Raw genomic sequence first — 18,065 nt, forward strand, 5'->3', positions numbered from 1 at the left:
CATGCATACAAATGTCTGTCCTGGGTGGAAATTGAACCCACAACCTTCGGCGTGAAAGGCAAGTATCTACCAACCACGCCAACCGGCTCGTCTTGATTTCACGCGATATCATTGTAAGAGATCTTGAATAATCTATGACATTCATTATGGATTTCTGAAATGACGTTTTGAATATCGGCGAACTTTTATTGAGACAATGAAAATTTAAAGTGTATATAATTAGTTAAGTTAATAGGTTTTGAAAAATTAGGTTCATGGTCATCTGATAATAAAAAAAAATCATAAAAGATCTTTCTAAGAAACTGGTCCACTCTTCTGGTGGCCCAAGAGCTGGCGCTTATTTAGCCCAAAGGCTGAGTCTAGCGGTGCAGAGAGACAATAGTGCCAGCGTCTTGGGTACAATGCCACAGGACAATCTTTTAGACGGCGTGTTTTTGCTATAAATTTGTAATATGTATTTTTTATTTTATTTTTTTATCTTATATATTATAAAAATGACTGTAAATACTTTAATTGAATAAATGTTTCATATACTGATTGTAAAAAAAAGGGTAATAGTGTTATATTTTAAATAAAGATATTTTAATCGCTCCAGTGGTTAGAACGCGTGAATCTTAACCGATGATCGTGAGTTCAAATCCGGGCAAGCACCACTGAATTTTCATGTGTTTAATTTGAGTTTATAATTCATCTCGTGCTTGACTGTGAAGGAAAACATCGTGAGGAAACCTGCATGTGTCAAATTTCACTGAAATTCTGCCACATGTGTATTCCACCAACCCGCATTGGAGCAGCGTGGTGGAATAAGCTGCAAACCTTCTCCTCAAAAGGGAGAGGAGGCCTTAGCCCAGCAGTGGGACATTAACAGGCTGTTACTGTTTGTAGTGCATAATACAGCAGAAATTTTAGCAAATCGCATGGAATATGTAAATCTAAGGTTTGTTTATCTGTACTCCTTCTTCGATTGGAATAGTGTATTGATTTCATGCAGACTTTACCTTCTTTAAACTGCCGTAGCATCACATCCAGGGTGACATCCTCGAAGACGAAGTTGCACGGGTTCTGGTAGTACTGGCAGAGGGTCCTCAGCGGCGTGTTGTCGTCGGGGTCGACGAAGGCCAGGTCCTTGATGAACAGCACTGTCACTATGTTACCGCGGTTTCCCTCGTACACCGGGATGCGGGAGTAACCTGGGGATAAATTCGTCCTTATTTATATACTGTTGAGTTTGCTGCAATAGTGCGCGCGAAAAATAAGCAAAAATAAACGCGAAAACGAGAGAAAAAGTGGTACCGCACTCGACTCAGACCTGGGTAGCCGCTATCTTGAAGAACGCGTTTTTTGTAAATGATGAATTGTACGAAAAAACTTTTTGTTTTGTAGATATTTAAGTTTTATGAGATTATTTTCTATGCTTTATGCCCAAAAACACTTCATATTGACTAAACTCGTCCCGTTAATAGCTTGCTGTTACATCGCACTCGATCGTTTTATTTTTAACTCCTATAAAATCATAGCTATAACTTAACCGTGGGGTAATGTCTCGGGGTGTCAGGGGGGGTTAGTTTAAGGTCAAGGATAAAACTGTAGGGCGCGTAATGTTTCAGTTCGTGTCACCGTCATTTGAACTATGAAGCATATAAATATTATAAAAGGGTAAAGACAAAATAGTTTTTTTTATACAATGTAAACTATATCACGTTGAAGGGACTCCGCATTTTTTGTTGACATTGAGAGTTGTCATTGTATTATAAAATTAATTAAATCAAGTATAGAATTTACAAACAAAAACATTAATATTTTAACCAGATAACAACGTTTATTGAGTTGAGTTTATCACGGGCTAGATGCCGAGATGGCTCAGTGGTAAGAACGCGTGAATCGTAATCGATGATCGTGGGTTCAAACCCGGGCAAGCACCACTGAATTTTCCTGTGCTAAATTTGTTATTATAATTCATCTCGAGCTTTACGGTGAAGGAAAACATCGTGAGGAACCCTGCATGTGTCGAATTTCACGGCAATTCTGCCACATGTGTATTACACCGACACGCATTGGAGCAGCGTGGTGGAATAAGCTCCAAGCCTCCTTAAAAAGGGAGAAGAGGCCTTAGCCCAGCAATGGGACATTCACAGGCTGTTACTGTACTTTAAATAATAAAGCAACAAAAGAACGCACATAGCTGCAGTTTTTACTAATTTGGGCAACTTGGAAAGTACTGTTTATTGTTATTGTATGTTAATTACTGAGAATGGATGTGATGCTGCTTAGGGCATCACTGTATGGAAAACCAGCAAAACCAACCAAAGTCTAGTGATTTCGACGCTTCAGGGAGTTTGTCGTTAAATCGAGTGGCATCACTTTATATATAAGGGGTAGGCGGACGGGCAAATGAATCACCCGCTGGTAAAAAGAAACCACCACCCATAGGCATTGGAGGAGTAATACTTGTAATCCCTTACACAGCCAATGCACCACCAACCTTGGCAACCAAGATGTGATCTTGTGCCTGTAGTTACAATAGCTCATTCCCCAAGTGACTCTCATCTTTGTTTTTGGAAATACTTGTTAACTATCTGCTGCTGCTGTGGCCAAAACGAATTAATAAATAACTAAAAACAGCTCCGCTCCTCCCTTCCCTCATTACCCATCCACTCACCAGATTTGACGATCTCGGTCAATGTTTCGAAATCCATCACGCTGTTGAGGGGCAACATGTAAACATCCTTGAGCTTCGTCATCACGTCCTTCACTGTTTTCTTGCGAAGGTCGAGAGCACCAGAAATGATGTTCACTTCTTCCTTATCTAAGTCGTTCACGTGGTTAGTTACCTTGGGTTAAGAAATATTGATTAGAACATATTTCACTTATGGTCGAAATACACCCATTTTTATGGACAAATTTCACATCTTCCTAAACATATTTTTTTAAATTTAATATAGGTAGGCAGACTGGCAAATGAGCAACCTTGTACCGTATTAAGATGTCTGTCTGTCTTAGGTAATGTCTTTACCCCCTTTTACTATAGAACGGCCAGGCAAGCGCGACCAAAGCGCCATAGGTACACAGTGGAAATTCCCCGCCTACGTACGAAGCGCTTTGAATCCACATTCATCATTCGCACTGCGAAACTATGGAATGCTTTGCCTGAGTCCGTATTTCCTGATAGTTACAATGTTGGTGTCTTCAAATCCAGAGTGAGCAGGTTTCTTATAGGCAAGCGCGCTACATCTTAGACCGTGTCGATGCTTAACATCAGGCAAGTCAACGGTCAAACGCTGGCCTATTAATAGTTAAAAAAAATACTCAGACTCACTTTAACAAGTTCCTTTAGTCTTTCCCTGTTGTAGTGGGTACCGATTTCCTCGCCGAGGAAGTAGTCCAAAAGTTTACTGGTCGGCCAAGCTAGTGGAGCGCATATACCCATCACAATCTGTAAACAGAACACGTATTACATGTTTAATCTATACAATGATACGCAAAGAGAAAACTTTGTACCCCCTTTTGCGCGGAAGGAGAGGTGTGAGAAAAATGTTCTCTTAAAGAATTCTTTTATATATGTATATACATATAAAAGAATAATAAATACATCCAAATATAAATTTATTATACCAATATGTATTAAAAAAAATGTTGTAGAAGTTCGCATTTAACCAAACAAATTGTAATTAAGTCGGTTGATGAAAAAAGTTTTGTCATCATAAACACGCTACAATACACAGTAGACTATTTTTTAATGGAACTTTTTTCTACGTTTTGGAATGTCACTTTAAATTGTATCACGCCATCGAAAGAGAGTAGTGTTTGAGACACAAGCTCGGCCCAGTTCAGTCGCTTGTACCCATTGAACAAGTACGTAGTTTTAATGTAACCATAAGTTTATGATACTAATTAAAGGAGTGCGGAGAGCTAAAATTAATGCATGCTATGTTATTGGAAAATTTTAATACCACATTATAAATATGCCCCGTCAGGACACGTCACAAAAGGAAAAGCGTTTATTCACACACATACAGTAATTTATTCTGAAAAACACTAAAGAAGAAGAGGTTATTGAAATTATTATTTTCCTGCAATATAATGTAAAGGAGCGAGCTTTAAGTTTAAGCAAACAAGAAGACACTTCTCATCAGAAACTTTTAGTTTGTTCAAGCAGTTTGTTTTGCTATTTAGTTTCCTACTGGTACCAACCTTCATTATCCAGATACTCTTCGCACCGACCAGCAACCCGTGCCTCGCGCATATCGCCTGCGGCGTGATCTCTGCGATGAACACAATCGCCAAAGTCGAACCAATAACAGCGACCAGACCAGATGTTAAATCGTCCAAAATTACAGTAAATGTACTGTTCACGGCGACGTTGCTGAGCAGAATCGTACAAAGAAGGTAGTTCCCATGAGATCGTACAGGCATGATCGCTCTTGCGTACTTCCTCTCCTTATCCGTTCCCGTATTCGCTATAATCTTCAACTCAGTCCTATCCAGTGCCATCAGACCAAGATTCAAACCAGAGAAAAGCGAAGCCAGCATCAGTAAAATGACAATTAAAATCAGGGAAGCCCATAGAGGTAACAGCTTGTTGTGGGTACCCAAAATTTTCCACTTCTCCTTACCCTGGTGCACAAAATCTTCGGTAGGCGATCTCTTCGCACATATATAAAATTTGTAATCCTCCAGTGGAGGTGGTGCCATCAACTCGAAGAGTGCTGAGTTCGTATCCGCTAATTTAACCTGGAAAACATTTCTTATTACTGCCAAAAGTCAAGAGAAAATATAATCCATTGGAGCACGAAAAACTATAGCGAAGGTTAAATTGCCATAATTATGGTTAATTTGTGTTTAAGATTATTTATGATTTATCTCGTGCTCGATGAAGAAGGAACATATCCATTGGCGTATTTTAAGATTTGATGCCCAGCGCGCGTAAAAAAAATGCCCATAAATTTGAGGAAAATAACGTATATGGTTAATTTAGAACTTGCGAAGGCAGAATAATATAATTCGGCAGTAAATTTCGAGTTTGTTATTACAGAATAGCCCTATAGATGTTGAATGACTAATATTTTATAGAAATGATTTATTATTATAATTATAAAACACAGTTAAGCAGATCATGGCTGAATAATCCAATATTGAAAATTATCTTGGTCAATAATAATTGATTAGAAATATCACTGACATTAATTCAAAGTTATTTATCAGAATTTAAATGTTTTTAGTTCATTACACAGATTTATTGTATTTTAATTAGCTAGGCAGACTAGCAAACGAGCCACTTGATGGTCAACATCAGCCAGGGACACTGTAAATATTTACCATATTTTACATCGCCAATGCGCAACCAAATAAATACTAAGATGTTACGTCCCTTGCGCCTGTAGTTACACTGGCTCATTCACCCTTAAAACCGGAACGCAACGATACTAAGTATACAGTACAGTACAGTAAACAGTAGTTTAGCGGTAGAATACCTGATAGGTGGTACCACCCACCTACACAAACGGGCAGACCAATGTCTTTGGGCGTTGGTGACCATTTACCATCATGTGGCTCATATGCTCCTCCACCTACCTCTATTATATAAAAAAAGATTTTGAAATTTACATATGTGTCAGAATTTCATTCATCACCCACAAGGTTTCACACGATGTTTGCTCCGCCACTGAGTAAAAATTATAACACAGATTATGGATATAAAAAATTAGTCAATATCCCTTCCCTTCCCTTTGTTATATCCCCTGAGCTTTCTACACACACATACATCTGAAGTTAAATTAAAGTTTATAAAACAACATTTGTATGATGTAAGATGTATCCTTAAGAAATCACCGACAACAGATTTACATGCTTTAACTAGCTCAGAAGTTTATAAATCTAAAACATAAATAATTAAAAGTGCGTAATCAATAATTACATTCCAAAAAATTAAGCTAATGTTACCTTATACTCTCCATTCAGGAGGAAATGGCAAGGTGTCCCGTAGTTTTCAGGCACGTGAGTGAACGCTATAACAGTTTCATCAGTGAACCCTTCACCGAACAGCCTCATCGTGAAGAGAGTCTCTCTGAGAACACTTGGTATCATCTCGTCAACGATCTTCGGTTCCTTTTTGGACTCCTCAATTCTCAAGCCCATCACTTTAATTGTAGCATTACTAACAGCTTTCACTTTCTCACCCAAACTTGATTCTGATGTAGTCTCTAATTCCGGTGTCGTTGCATTCACATCTTCTTCAGCTTGTCTTCTGATCCTAGAGAATTTTTCATTAGGATTCTCGTAGGAGAACGTTTCGACGACCACATCTTCGGCCTCATCGCCGTATTTGTTCACAGCTAAATCTCTGTAAAATGTCTTTGTTTTATCATCTTCCACAAGATCGTCTACCTCTCCACGGAGCGTGTCTTCGATTTCATTGTCCGATAACCTGTAAAAAAATTAACATTTTAATGTTCCGAAAATTTGAATAGGCTACAGATAAATAAGTGGATTAAATCGCCATTGGTACTTTCAATAATTCTGCTCGTAAGACTTGTAAGTTTGATATAGAAAAGAACAGCACAAACTTTCATCCAATTTGGATGAATGATATGTGCGGATATGTTTGAAAGAGACAAAAACATCGTGCAGACAGTTTTTACCTTTCATTTTCCTTATTACAAATCTACAGAAATTAATACATATAATAAAATTAGACATTTTTATTTATTTATTTATTGTGAACAAATTATAAACAATATATATGATAGTAACTACAACAGTATTAAACAGTATCGTAGTATGTATTGTTCAATGCAAACATATCAGCTCTTTCTAGAAAACATTCAATTTTGTTTATCTAATGGTTATTCAATTATTTACATCGCTGATTTTATTTATTACAGAATAAATAACAAGTATAACAGTAATTAAAATATGAATCCTAAAACATTATTCACTAAGATATACAAAATATATGATACTAATATTAAAATCTAAATTAAACTAATTTTTTTTTTTTTCATTTTGCTTTCGGCAAAGAAATTTTTTATCTGCCATAAAATCAAACTTAAATAAATCCTCCTTTAAAACACCAAACCAGCGATACTGGCTGGTATTCTACAACTTAATCCTAATTACGCAACCGCACTTAACATATATAATAATTAACACAATGTTTTGAGAACAATTGACACGGTTCCGTATGTTTGTTAGACACTTATCGATGAAATTTAATTATGTGTTATTGTGCGTTTACTAAGATATCACATGTATGGCTCTGTGATAGTGTTTATTACTTACCAAACTCAAAACATTCTCTATGGACTTATGTGAATAAGACTAACAAAAAAACACTAATTTCAATTAATAAAAAAAAAAGTTTCGATTTACAGTTAGATCATTCTAATATATGTTATATTATAAAAATGTCCTCCAGATCGATTTCGGCCACTGCGGCCAATCTCAGGAGAGATTAGCCAACTACGCAGATAATAGTGCACAAGTGTGTGCGCAAACACAGATGCACTCTCTCGCCAACTCTCATAATCCGATGGGACGGCGATCCGACACGACCAGAAAGAGTTCAGGCGCAGGACCAACGGCTTTACGTGCTTTCTGACAGAAAAACCCAATAACTTTTTGTTGGCCCGACCTGAGAATTGAACCTAGGACCTCCGGGTCTGCGGCCTTACATCAAGCCACTATACCAACGAATCGGTTATGCTATATTATAGTTAATGTCAAAATTCAGTTATATATATTGTTACACACTGTTATATATATTTTGTTCAACCTTTTATTTACATAATATGTTAGCCTTTTATTGATATTTACTTTGTAAAAGTACATTTATATACGCATTACGAAAGTGTAATTATTAGTATATAACTAAAGATTTCCAATAAATATATATATATATAAAAGAAAATACTCGTGTTTATCAAATACGATAATAAATTTGAATTGAGTATATTACAATTATCGAGGATGTTATATTTAATCACACCAGACTAATCAGACGTAAAAACGTTTGTCTGTCTACGAAGTGAGACGAAATACTATATTTAAGCGCCGAAAACAAAAACTGATTTGGTCTGGGGCATCATCCTAAACGGATTTATCAAATTTTGTTTTATTTCTTTTATGTTTAAAGGATGACTTGTCCGAGTGTTCTTAGAGGTTTTTATTATAAATAAGGCGGACAGGCAATTGATCATCTGATGATAGTCACCACCGCCTATAGAGATTGGCAATGTAAGAAATATTAACCATCCGTACATCGCCAATGCGCCACAAACCTTGGGGACGAAGATGTTATGTCCCTTGTTCCTGTAGTTACACAGGTCCTTCAAACCTGAACACAACAACAATAAATATTGCTGTTTGACGCTCCATGATGAGTGGAAGGTGCTTATCCGAAGCCCAATTAATTATTTTATACTACGAGTATCTCGCCATCTTTACCAACAAAATATTTTGTTTAATTATAACTTGCAGAGTTGGGAGTGGTCTTGCTTTTAGACGAATTGAATTGATAACTATTATTGTTTAACGTCAAAATTCTGCCATTATATATTCCACCAGGCTGAATTTCAGAGAACTAAAATGATGTCGTTTTGACAATGATGAATGAAAAATAACTAAAAATAAAGAGACATCCATATAAGTTCCTATATTAAATTAGAATTTATTAACATCCATAGAAATATCCCAAGAATATTCATGTATTCTGCAAAAATCGCTTTCAAATCTTAAATTGTATTTAGTAAATATATATTTATTAGTTTTGTACATAATATTCACAAAGTTCACATCCTTCATGGGATTCGATTTTATAATAAAATTCCTCAGACTATTCTACATTTACCAGTAAATTAATCGTAACAGCCTGTGAATGTCACTGCTGGGCTAAAGGCGTCCTCTCCCATTTTTTTTTTGTAGAGGTTTAGAACTTATTCCACCACGCTGCTCCAGTGCGGGTTGGTGGAATACACATGTGGCAGAATTTCAGTGAAATTAGACACATGCAGGTTTCCTCACGATGTTTTCCTTCACCGTAAAACACGAGATGAATTATAATCACAAATTAAGCACATGAAAATTCAGTGGAGCTTGCCGGGTTTGAACCCACGATCATCGGTTAGGATTCACGCGTTCTTACCACTGGGCCATCTCGGCATTTAATAAATAGTAAATTAATAACTCTTGTTAATTTTTTTAAATATAAATAAAGCTTATTATACTGTACAGGATTAAGTTATTAAAGAGCTTGGAGTTATTATTCGCTGATTTTCATACAGGATACATAAATGTGACTATAATTTCTTTGATCGTAAAACATCTTTCTAGGTAAAGCCGTTTTTTTTATTTTTAATAATGTATAAACACACCTGTACATTATTTACAATTTAATACTGTCCCATCCATGTCTGATACTGAACCTTTTACAACAAATATTTACTTATATATGAAAATCTATCTTGAATAATTTTGCAAAAAACTGTACATTATATTATACGGTTTAATGGTGTCGCCCATGTCTTAAGAGACATGCTCACGCTAAGGCGTGATGTTATATACTTCCTTTTAACACTAAATCACCTCTTTAAATTTGACTATTTTTGTTCTAAATTATTTAAAAAAACTGGGCCAAACGTGTTAAATAAGTTAACAGTTTTATTAAGTTAAATAAATAAAAATCTAAAAAATATGCTATATTATTTAAGTTTACAATCTGCCCCCCCCCCCAACCATACAAAAAAAAACATTATACGCGTTAAGACTGTTACGTTCTCTGCCCGCTGGGCGTTGGAGATTAATCACAAAATGGACGTCCGTCCATCGCGTGACTTATATTAATTTAGCTTATTGACCTGATTTCTTTGTCAAACAGTAAAAGCCACAAGCGTTTATATTATGTAAGCATTTTATATTTCGCGTGAACTTATATTTACGGTTAAGTGATTACATTTGAACTTGTGTACAGGTGACCTTGTGTAGCTGGGTGGGGTTTAAAGGGGCGTGTTTATGCCGAACTAATATCGTGGGATCAAACGGTAAATGAAACTAAGGAGGAGCTTTCCACTGTTCACGCTATAATTTGTCTGATCATTTTAACAAAAGCATTTTCACGTTATATATGTATATTCAGTAGCGAATTTAGACAGCCCGATTCAGGAAACTGACAGATTTTATTACCGCCATCTATCGCTACCGAGTATAAGAATACACGCGTATTAAACAGGAAGTATTAGGTTAGGTTATGTCTTTTTCTGTACCCCAGACAACGTGGATGCAAAATATCTTTTTTTTTTCATATATTTGCCGGGAAGGCAAATGACTCCACTCCGCCTGATAGCAGAGTCCAAACGCGACGATGACCAGTACGGTCAGGAAGAATGTACTGCACTAACCGCCCTCACCTTTCCGGTCTGCAAGATGCCTCTTCACGCTTCGTTTGAAGGCACCCAAGTTATAAGAGAAAGGGAACACGTGTGCTGGTAAGGAATTCAATTTTTTAAAGGTGTGTCAAAGATCATCATATCATGATTAGTTGAGTCATTAAGACGCTAAAGCGTAACCAAAAAACGAACTCACTTTCGCAGTTATAATATTAAGGCCTGTAAGGGGAGGGATGCAGGTATTAGATACTGTTTGTCCTTATCTGCTCCATATACATCAAAATGATAAAATGTGAAAACGGCCTTATTAGGCCAAAACCGGACGTAACAGTCAAGACAATACAAGGACAAGACATCATTTAAAAGATGGGGCGTAACCTTGGGGCCTTGGAAGCGTGAGATCGATTTCAGACTGCCCTGGGGTGGACGGCAGCTGGAATGGCCTCGAGATTACCTTCGCTCCCTGAAAGCTCCACCGAGCCACGAGCAGAGCACAGCACGGGATATTTATTATTATTTATTATTATTGAAATTGATATATTTTTAAAATAATTTATAATTAAAGAAAACCAATAAATATACATGGAGAACAAAAAGAACAGCTCCTTTTATTTTATATTATTATTATATTAAGATATAGCAACAAAGTATATAGTATAAAAGGTGGTGATGGGCCGTGACGTCATAGAGAGCGTCATGACGACTTAATTTTTTTTAAATTATATAGATTGGCAGACTGGCATATGGGCCACGTGATAGTAAGTCATCACCGTCACCTACAACAATCACTAACATCAATGCGCCTCCAACCTTGAGAACTAAGATGATACGTCCCTCGTGCTGTAGTTACACTCACCCTTCAACACAGAACACAATAAATACTGCTGGTTAGCGAAAATGTGATGAGTGGGTGGTACCCAGACGGGCACGAAGCCATCGGAACACATGGAAAAGAAAGCAATTCCAATGTACAACAGACAGACATTCAACACGCTTCAGCGTAACTCCTAAAATATAATTTGGGACGTCTACTTAATTGGAAGGTCGCCAAGGTGTGAGCAAACGTTTGTCGGTCTCCGCGTTAAGATCGTAGGATTGACGTAGGAGTGACAGAGACGGCACTACCTTTACAACTTTTATTATCTATGCCATATTCTATAACGCTATTTACTACAAACAATTCTTGATATAATATATCTTTATTTCGTCGGGCCAGTTCACGTCGAAGGTTGTGGGTTCGAGTCCCACCCAGGACAAACAGTCTGAGTCTGGATGTAATTATCTATATAAGTATGTATTTACAAAAGAAAAGTAGTATATGTAGTATATCGGATGTCTGGTTTCCATAGTACGAGCTCTGCTTAGTTTGGGATCAGATGGCCGTGTGTCAATAATGTCTCATGATATTATTATTTATAACTCACTGTTCCACTTAACTACGTATACCGACTTTAATATTTTTTCATTACTTCCACATATCAACATCTCGACCAGTGGCATCGTGTCAGTTAAATGTCAAAGTGGTTTATTTGTCTTCACAACTCCTGCGGTTGGATTCCTTACTAATATAAATGCGAAAGTCAGTTTGTTTGTCACGCTTTCACGACGTAACTAATCAACCGATTACCACGAAAGGTACGGAGGAGGGCGCCGGGTTATGTAGGATTCTTACCCACTAAACCACTGCGATGGCCGTCTCGGCACAGATCGGAGAGGCTGCGGGGTCGGGTTGAGATAACGCATTCGGGGTCTTTAACATGGTGTGCTCCACACGTGGCTCGGCGGAGCTCTCCTCAAGTTGCGAAGGTTATCTAACCCTCCGCACTCCTCGTTAGTGCTTACGGCAGCGCAAGGCCATCCCAGCTGCCCTCCTCCTTAAGGCCGTCTGAAAGAGGACACGCGAAGCCCCCACCTCACGCATCCACGGCCTTAAGGTTACACCCTATCTTTTAAGCCCCGGGCATCGTGGCTGTTAGCTTTGCGTGGAATGCTTTGCAATTGTTTATAAACTACTAGTTTTCTCCCGCGACTTGAAGTCAAAAGGTAGGTGTGTGTGTGTGTGAGGTTTAAAGAAATATCTACGTCCTTTTTTGGGTTTCAGAGGCAAAAGTATTGTTAAATTATCACTACCGAAAACACCATATCACCATATACTCTCATAATCCGATGGGACGGTAATCCGTCGCGACCGGAAGAGTTCATGCGCTGAACCAACGGCTTTACGTGCTATGCGAGGCACGGCAGTGTTTACTTCGATATTCCAGGCTGCTAATGAGAAACCTCGACGGAAAATCCCAATAATTTTTTATTGTCAACCTTATATCTAGCCACAAGACAAACAACAGTCATTTCAATAATGTAATTACGAAATAGTAACACCTCTTAGTAAATACATCAAATTTATATATTCAGCATCAATTCAACATCTATTCATAAGTTAAACAATGCTGTCTTCTTCTTTCGAATGTGAAATCAATCATGACAGAAAGAGAGAAATCAGTGTTCAACTAAACAGCGAAGAAACGAAACAATACGGAGATAACTTACATATTAACGATCATACCAATCCTCGAAGCCGCTTTTACGATAAATATGTATACGCAACTACGGTCTTAATATCTAGCTTATAAAGCCGAATATCCCTTGGCAGGTTCAAACCATAGATCGGATATTTCTTTTGCAATAATATAGTTAGACGGTCGGACAAATAGACATTGGCACTGTAAGAAATATTAACCAACGAATATATAACGGTTCTGGGCCCAAGCTTACTTGTAGTTTACTTACTCGTAGTAGGCATAGAAATAATACTTTCTTGCTTGTCGGATCGTAATGAATTTATATAAAAACAGCGTAAGTATACATAAATTTAATTTCAGCGCTCGCTGAAATTAAACATCACCGTATGTAATAATTGTGTAGGTGAATCCCACAAATATATAAACCATCAAAGATTGCCCTATAAATAAATTTAAAACATATAAAAACTCAACACCATTCAACGAAATTTCGAATGGAAGGGCACATGGGTTCATCTAGGTCACGTGGCTTAAACAATACACGTAATTTTAAAAAGACGAATGGGACATTACGATAAATGCGTCAATCTATGACGTTACCTCATACCGCTATAAAAAAATGATCATTACCCGTCTCCCTCGCACATATCGTTAATCACAGTTCATAAATAACTCAGACCATTTTATATCTCCATCGCAGACGGAGTTTATGACGGGTATAAAATTAAGATGGCGGTATATCGCGAAATGGCCCCTTCATATAATCGTATTTTTTTATTTCAAATTTAATAGATCGTATCATTTACTATCTCATATTTAGGTCGCATTATTATAGCGTTTAAGTAATTACATTGGTTTTCGCCCGCGGCTTCTCGCACGTGTTAGGAGGGAAAGGGACAGGTGATATGAAAAGTAACGTATGTCCTTCTCTTCCTTGGGGTTCAAAGGAAGAAAAGGACATAAGTTACTTTTCATAATGATTTCATAAATGGGTGGGAGAAGATCAGCCGCAGCAACGGCTTTGCTGACAAACTAATAAACCCCCCCCGATACGGGGTTTGAACTAGGAATCTCGGGAACCCCAGCCTTCTAACACACACATGCACACATGGACTGATCACTAGTTCAAAACCTTTTAAGTATCCAATTCTATTTACCTTAATAATAACATACTATGACGTCATAACTACAAATATGGCCTGCGCTAAAACTGTTCCACGCGGAACTTGTCGAATGTCATCGTAAAGATAAACTTACAACAATTGGATTGCCGTTTTAGCAATTAATTATTTAATTGGTGATGTCATTGTCATTCATTTTTTTTATTAAAGAAAAACACAAAAAAACAGCCTACAGCTGGGCCTTACCCTAGCTCTCCTTTGCCTCTTTAATTTCGTGATGAGTGGTGTAACGTTCACCCTTTAACCGTGCTTTAACTCGAGTCGTAATATCGGTATTACAAATTAAATAATACATATTATATTTTATATATCAGCTCGCTATGCACACACACCGTCTTCACTTCGCGCCAATACCAATATATATATTCTATTTTCCCGCGCTCCGCGATGTGTCATCCGAGATGACAGATGGATAGTAGTAACACAGATAATATATATTCATATTATGAAATATTAATTAATACATTATTGTAGATGTACACTACAAGTGGTATTTCGCTTATAAATATAGATATATATCGTAGAATCGTTATCCTCACGGTCACTCGAGAAACACACCCCTCCCGATTTCAACGGAGTCCTAAGCCGAGGTCCGGGCGCACAGGAGGCACCCTTAGGACGCCCGTCTCTCTTGAGCCCTGTGTAGCTCCCAACATCCGGCTGAGTTCAACTCGCCCATCCCGCCCGGTGACGCTGTAGAGGCCAATAAGGCCAACAGTATTACACATATCGAGAAAAAAAAAAAGAGAAACACACGAGAGATAATCTCAAACAGACCTTTACTTTAACAAACAAAAATATACATATAATAATATTCACATTTTCACAAAACACAGTACATACAGTTCCTAGGCTTGTATTCCTTTTAGAGCGATCAGAACACAGGGGGTGTATTACGTTCAATGATTTTTTTTTTCAAATTTAGACTTTGTACACGTCACTTTGACGTTTGTGCGTTGTTTACGGCCGGTCCTATACGTTGGATGCCACAATCTTGTTCTTGTTGTTCTTAACAATCAATTCCTTGTGCCAGAATATATTAAAAAAAAAAAAGCGCGTCATCGTCCGTCATAGAATAAGAAAATCACTTTTGGCGCGAAGTTTGGATACTTCGAACATACAATTATCTGAATTGTCATTTTTAGTTGGTTTTGTTAGCATTTAAAGTAATTAATGATTGTTTTTTTTTTATTTATATTGTTTTTGTTATTCATGTATTTCTTATTATAAAGTCAAATACTTATTAATGTATTCTTTAAAAAAAAGTCATTTTAACTTTTGGTTTGTAAGATTAGTACATATACATCTACTTTGTTAATATACAACGTTCGCTTTCTAATTAATAAATAATATGTATGAAAACGGATGGTAAATTGATATTATAAGGCTATATTTGAACCCACAACCATTGGTTAAGGTTCACGTGTTCACACGTATCATCTCGGTTCGGTCATTTTACCAATTCATCGTATAATTGATGATGTCATTGTTATTCGCGTTTTTTTATTAGACTGTGTGAAATAATTTTTGTATTTCAGTATTATAATACTTAAGCCATGTTCCTGACTCATAATAACTCAGTTTTAATCGAAGCTAAACAGACCAGTTCCGACTTCATACGGGTAATATTCATACAACACATTATCTATGTGGTAGGGCTTTGTGCAAGCCACCCACTCATCAGATATTCTACCGCAAAACAGCAGTACTTGGTATTATTGTGTTCCGTTGTGAAAGATGAGTGAGCCAGTGTTATTACAGGCACAAGGGACATAACATCTTATTTCCCAAGGTTGGTGGCGCATTGGCGATGTAAGCAATGGTTAAAATTTCTTACAATGCCAATGGGGGGGTGGTGACCACTTAACATTAAGTGGCCCTTTTTCTCGTCCGCATAATACCTATAAAACAAAATAATACAGTCAATCTTCTTCTTGAGTGTTCTGCTTTTACATATTTTATATGTCTAAGATAAATTGCTCGATTCAAACATAGTAAGAGGGAGATAAATAAATGGTTATAAAAAGGGGAGTGTTAAGTGTACTTAAGTTTCAATTGTATTAATCCCCATTAACACAAATAAATTCAAAATATTTAATCAAACAGAAACAAAATAAAAAGAAATATAATAAAACTGTCCATCTGAACCAAATACGAATATAAAACAGACGTTTACGATCGCCAATACATGCATATATAATTACAGTAAATTATGAAGAGAATATCGCGTCCGAATATGCGTGGGAGCAGCTATATTTAGTCAATATAAAAACATTTCTAAAAAACTGACAATATAAACTTTGAAGTATATTGCAAAAGTTTAGGACAAACGAATAAAGAATGGTAAGAATAAAGTAACCTAAATGGTAACTTGGTGGTTGCGTGAACGTCTGGGTACCACCCACTTATCTCATATACCACCATTTCCATATTGTTGTGTTCCAGTTTGAAGGGTGAGCGAGCTCGGGTCGCTAAACACAAGGGACGTAAAGACAATCTCAAGGTAAGTAGCGCCATCTTGGCTACTATTTTTTACACGATGTCAGCGAGTTGCCAAAAGGAAATCTAATACAAGATTACAATAAAAACAAAAAAACAATTTTATTTCATTTTATAAAAAAAACGCTATCAAAACATATTTTATAGTCACGCGAATTATTTAAACGCGTTATCTTTTAACATTGGCACTTAAATCTCATATCAAACAAGCTTGTTACATCTATCTTTTATCAATTTATCTAAACATAACATCTGCGTTCGAATTAAACCCAGACAACACTTACATAAGACCATCTGTTCAAACAATTGAGACGAAACAACAATTAACATTTTAATTGTTTATAATCTGTTTGTATATTCAGGGATGCCAGAGCAAAAAAATTAATTTCAATTTTTTTTAAATAATTTCGATAATGACATTTATTTCGAATTCACATACCGACACCCAAATTTTATTTATCTGTATCGATTTTACAGAAAAACACAGCATTTCAAAAACTCATTTTAATAAATAATATTTTATCTTTGTTTTAATATAAAACCTCTTTATTATCTTATAGATTATACATTCCGTGTACCGGTATTCCGATAACACTAATTTCGTTAATAGCTTGCGTGTAGTGATATCAAACACGCAATGACAGGTCAATTGCCTAACAGGCAAACAGCCTAATTGTCAAAACCGAAGTCATAAACGATGAATGAAGACATTTCACTGTAACAATTGGTCGTGAATTATCGGAAGCTCTCGTTTTGCAGCTCGGTCATCAATGCCTCTCCGCATTCCCTAGCGAATTACTCGCTTTAAGAACTCTTCGCAATCATATAAGGCATATAAGTACATAGCATATAAGCCATTCATGTAGATAATTTAAATAATAGCTTTATATGTATTACGATACATTAATTCATGTAGACAATTATTCTACCCGTGCGAAGCGGTGTAGTTCCGGATAAATCTTAAACTGAAGACGATCCTGTTGGGAAAGAGTGTCATACAATATATATACGAGTGACATATACAATAATTAACTTTATTACGTAAGATAACAAAGACCACAATAATTTAACTACATATGATAAACGAATACAACGAGTAATTTGCAAATATTTTTATAATAATGTCACTTCCAGACAACCTTGGTAAGATTTAAAAATAAGATATAATATAGTACACTGGGCCGGTGTGTGTATCAAGTTTTATAAAAAATATCATTCAATTTCAGCTTGTACAAGTGAAAACTATAAATACCTTATTATCGAAGCAAAGCCGTTAAACATATAGCCTTTTTTACTCAAAAAGTGGAAAAACCACATAAGGGGGTATGTGGGACTCGCCGGCCCTGAAGGCGCCGGAATAACCACTAAAAAACCAGCGGTACTCTCACTGTCTCCCTTTCGTCACGGGTTCGCTTGCGCATGCTACCGTGACTTTATAGCCTATTCCAACCTCAAGAGTAAAGACAAATAAACAACATTAACATCAA

General features: G+C 36.6%; 1 protein-coding gene across 1 annotated transcript in view; it reads right to left on the minus strand.

Moving 5' to 3' along the window:
* LOC126779458 (unextended protein-like) overlaps nucleotides 1-18,065 on the minus strand; it is a 48,848-nt gene that overhangs the window by 9,912 nt on the left and 20,871 nt on the right. Inside the window, exons 2-6 of the mRNA XM_050503433.1 lie at nucleotides 5,941-6,424; nucleotides 4,192-4,731; nucleotides 3,317-3,433; nucleotides 2,660-2,831; nucleotides 999-1,190 (exon numbers count right to left, since the gene is read on the minus strand). Of these exons, the coding sequence (XP_050359390.1) occupies nucleotides 999-1,190; nucleotides 2,660-2,831; nucleotides 3,317-3,433; nucleotides 4,192-4,731; nucleotides 5,941-6,424 (1,505 nt within the window). The remainder of the gene's footprint in view (nucleotides 1-998; nucleotides 1,191-2,659; nucleotides 2,832-3,316; nucleotides 3,434-4,191; nucleotides 4,732-5,940; nucleotides 6,425-18,065) is intronic.

Source organism: Nymphalis io, chromosome 29 (assembly GCF_905147045.1).
Source record: "Nymphalis io chromosome 29, ilAglIoxx1.1, whole genome shotgun sequence".
Taxonomy (NCBI): domain Eukaryota; kingdom Metazoa; phylum Arthropoda; class Insecta; order Lepidoptera; family Nymphalidae; genus Nymphalis; species Nymphalis io.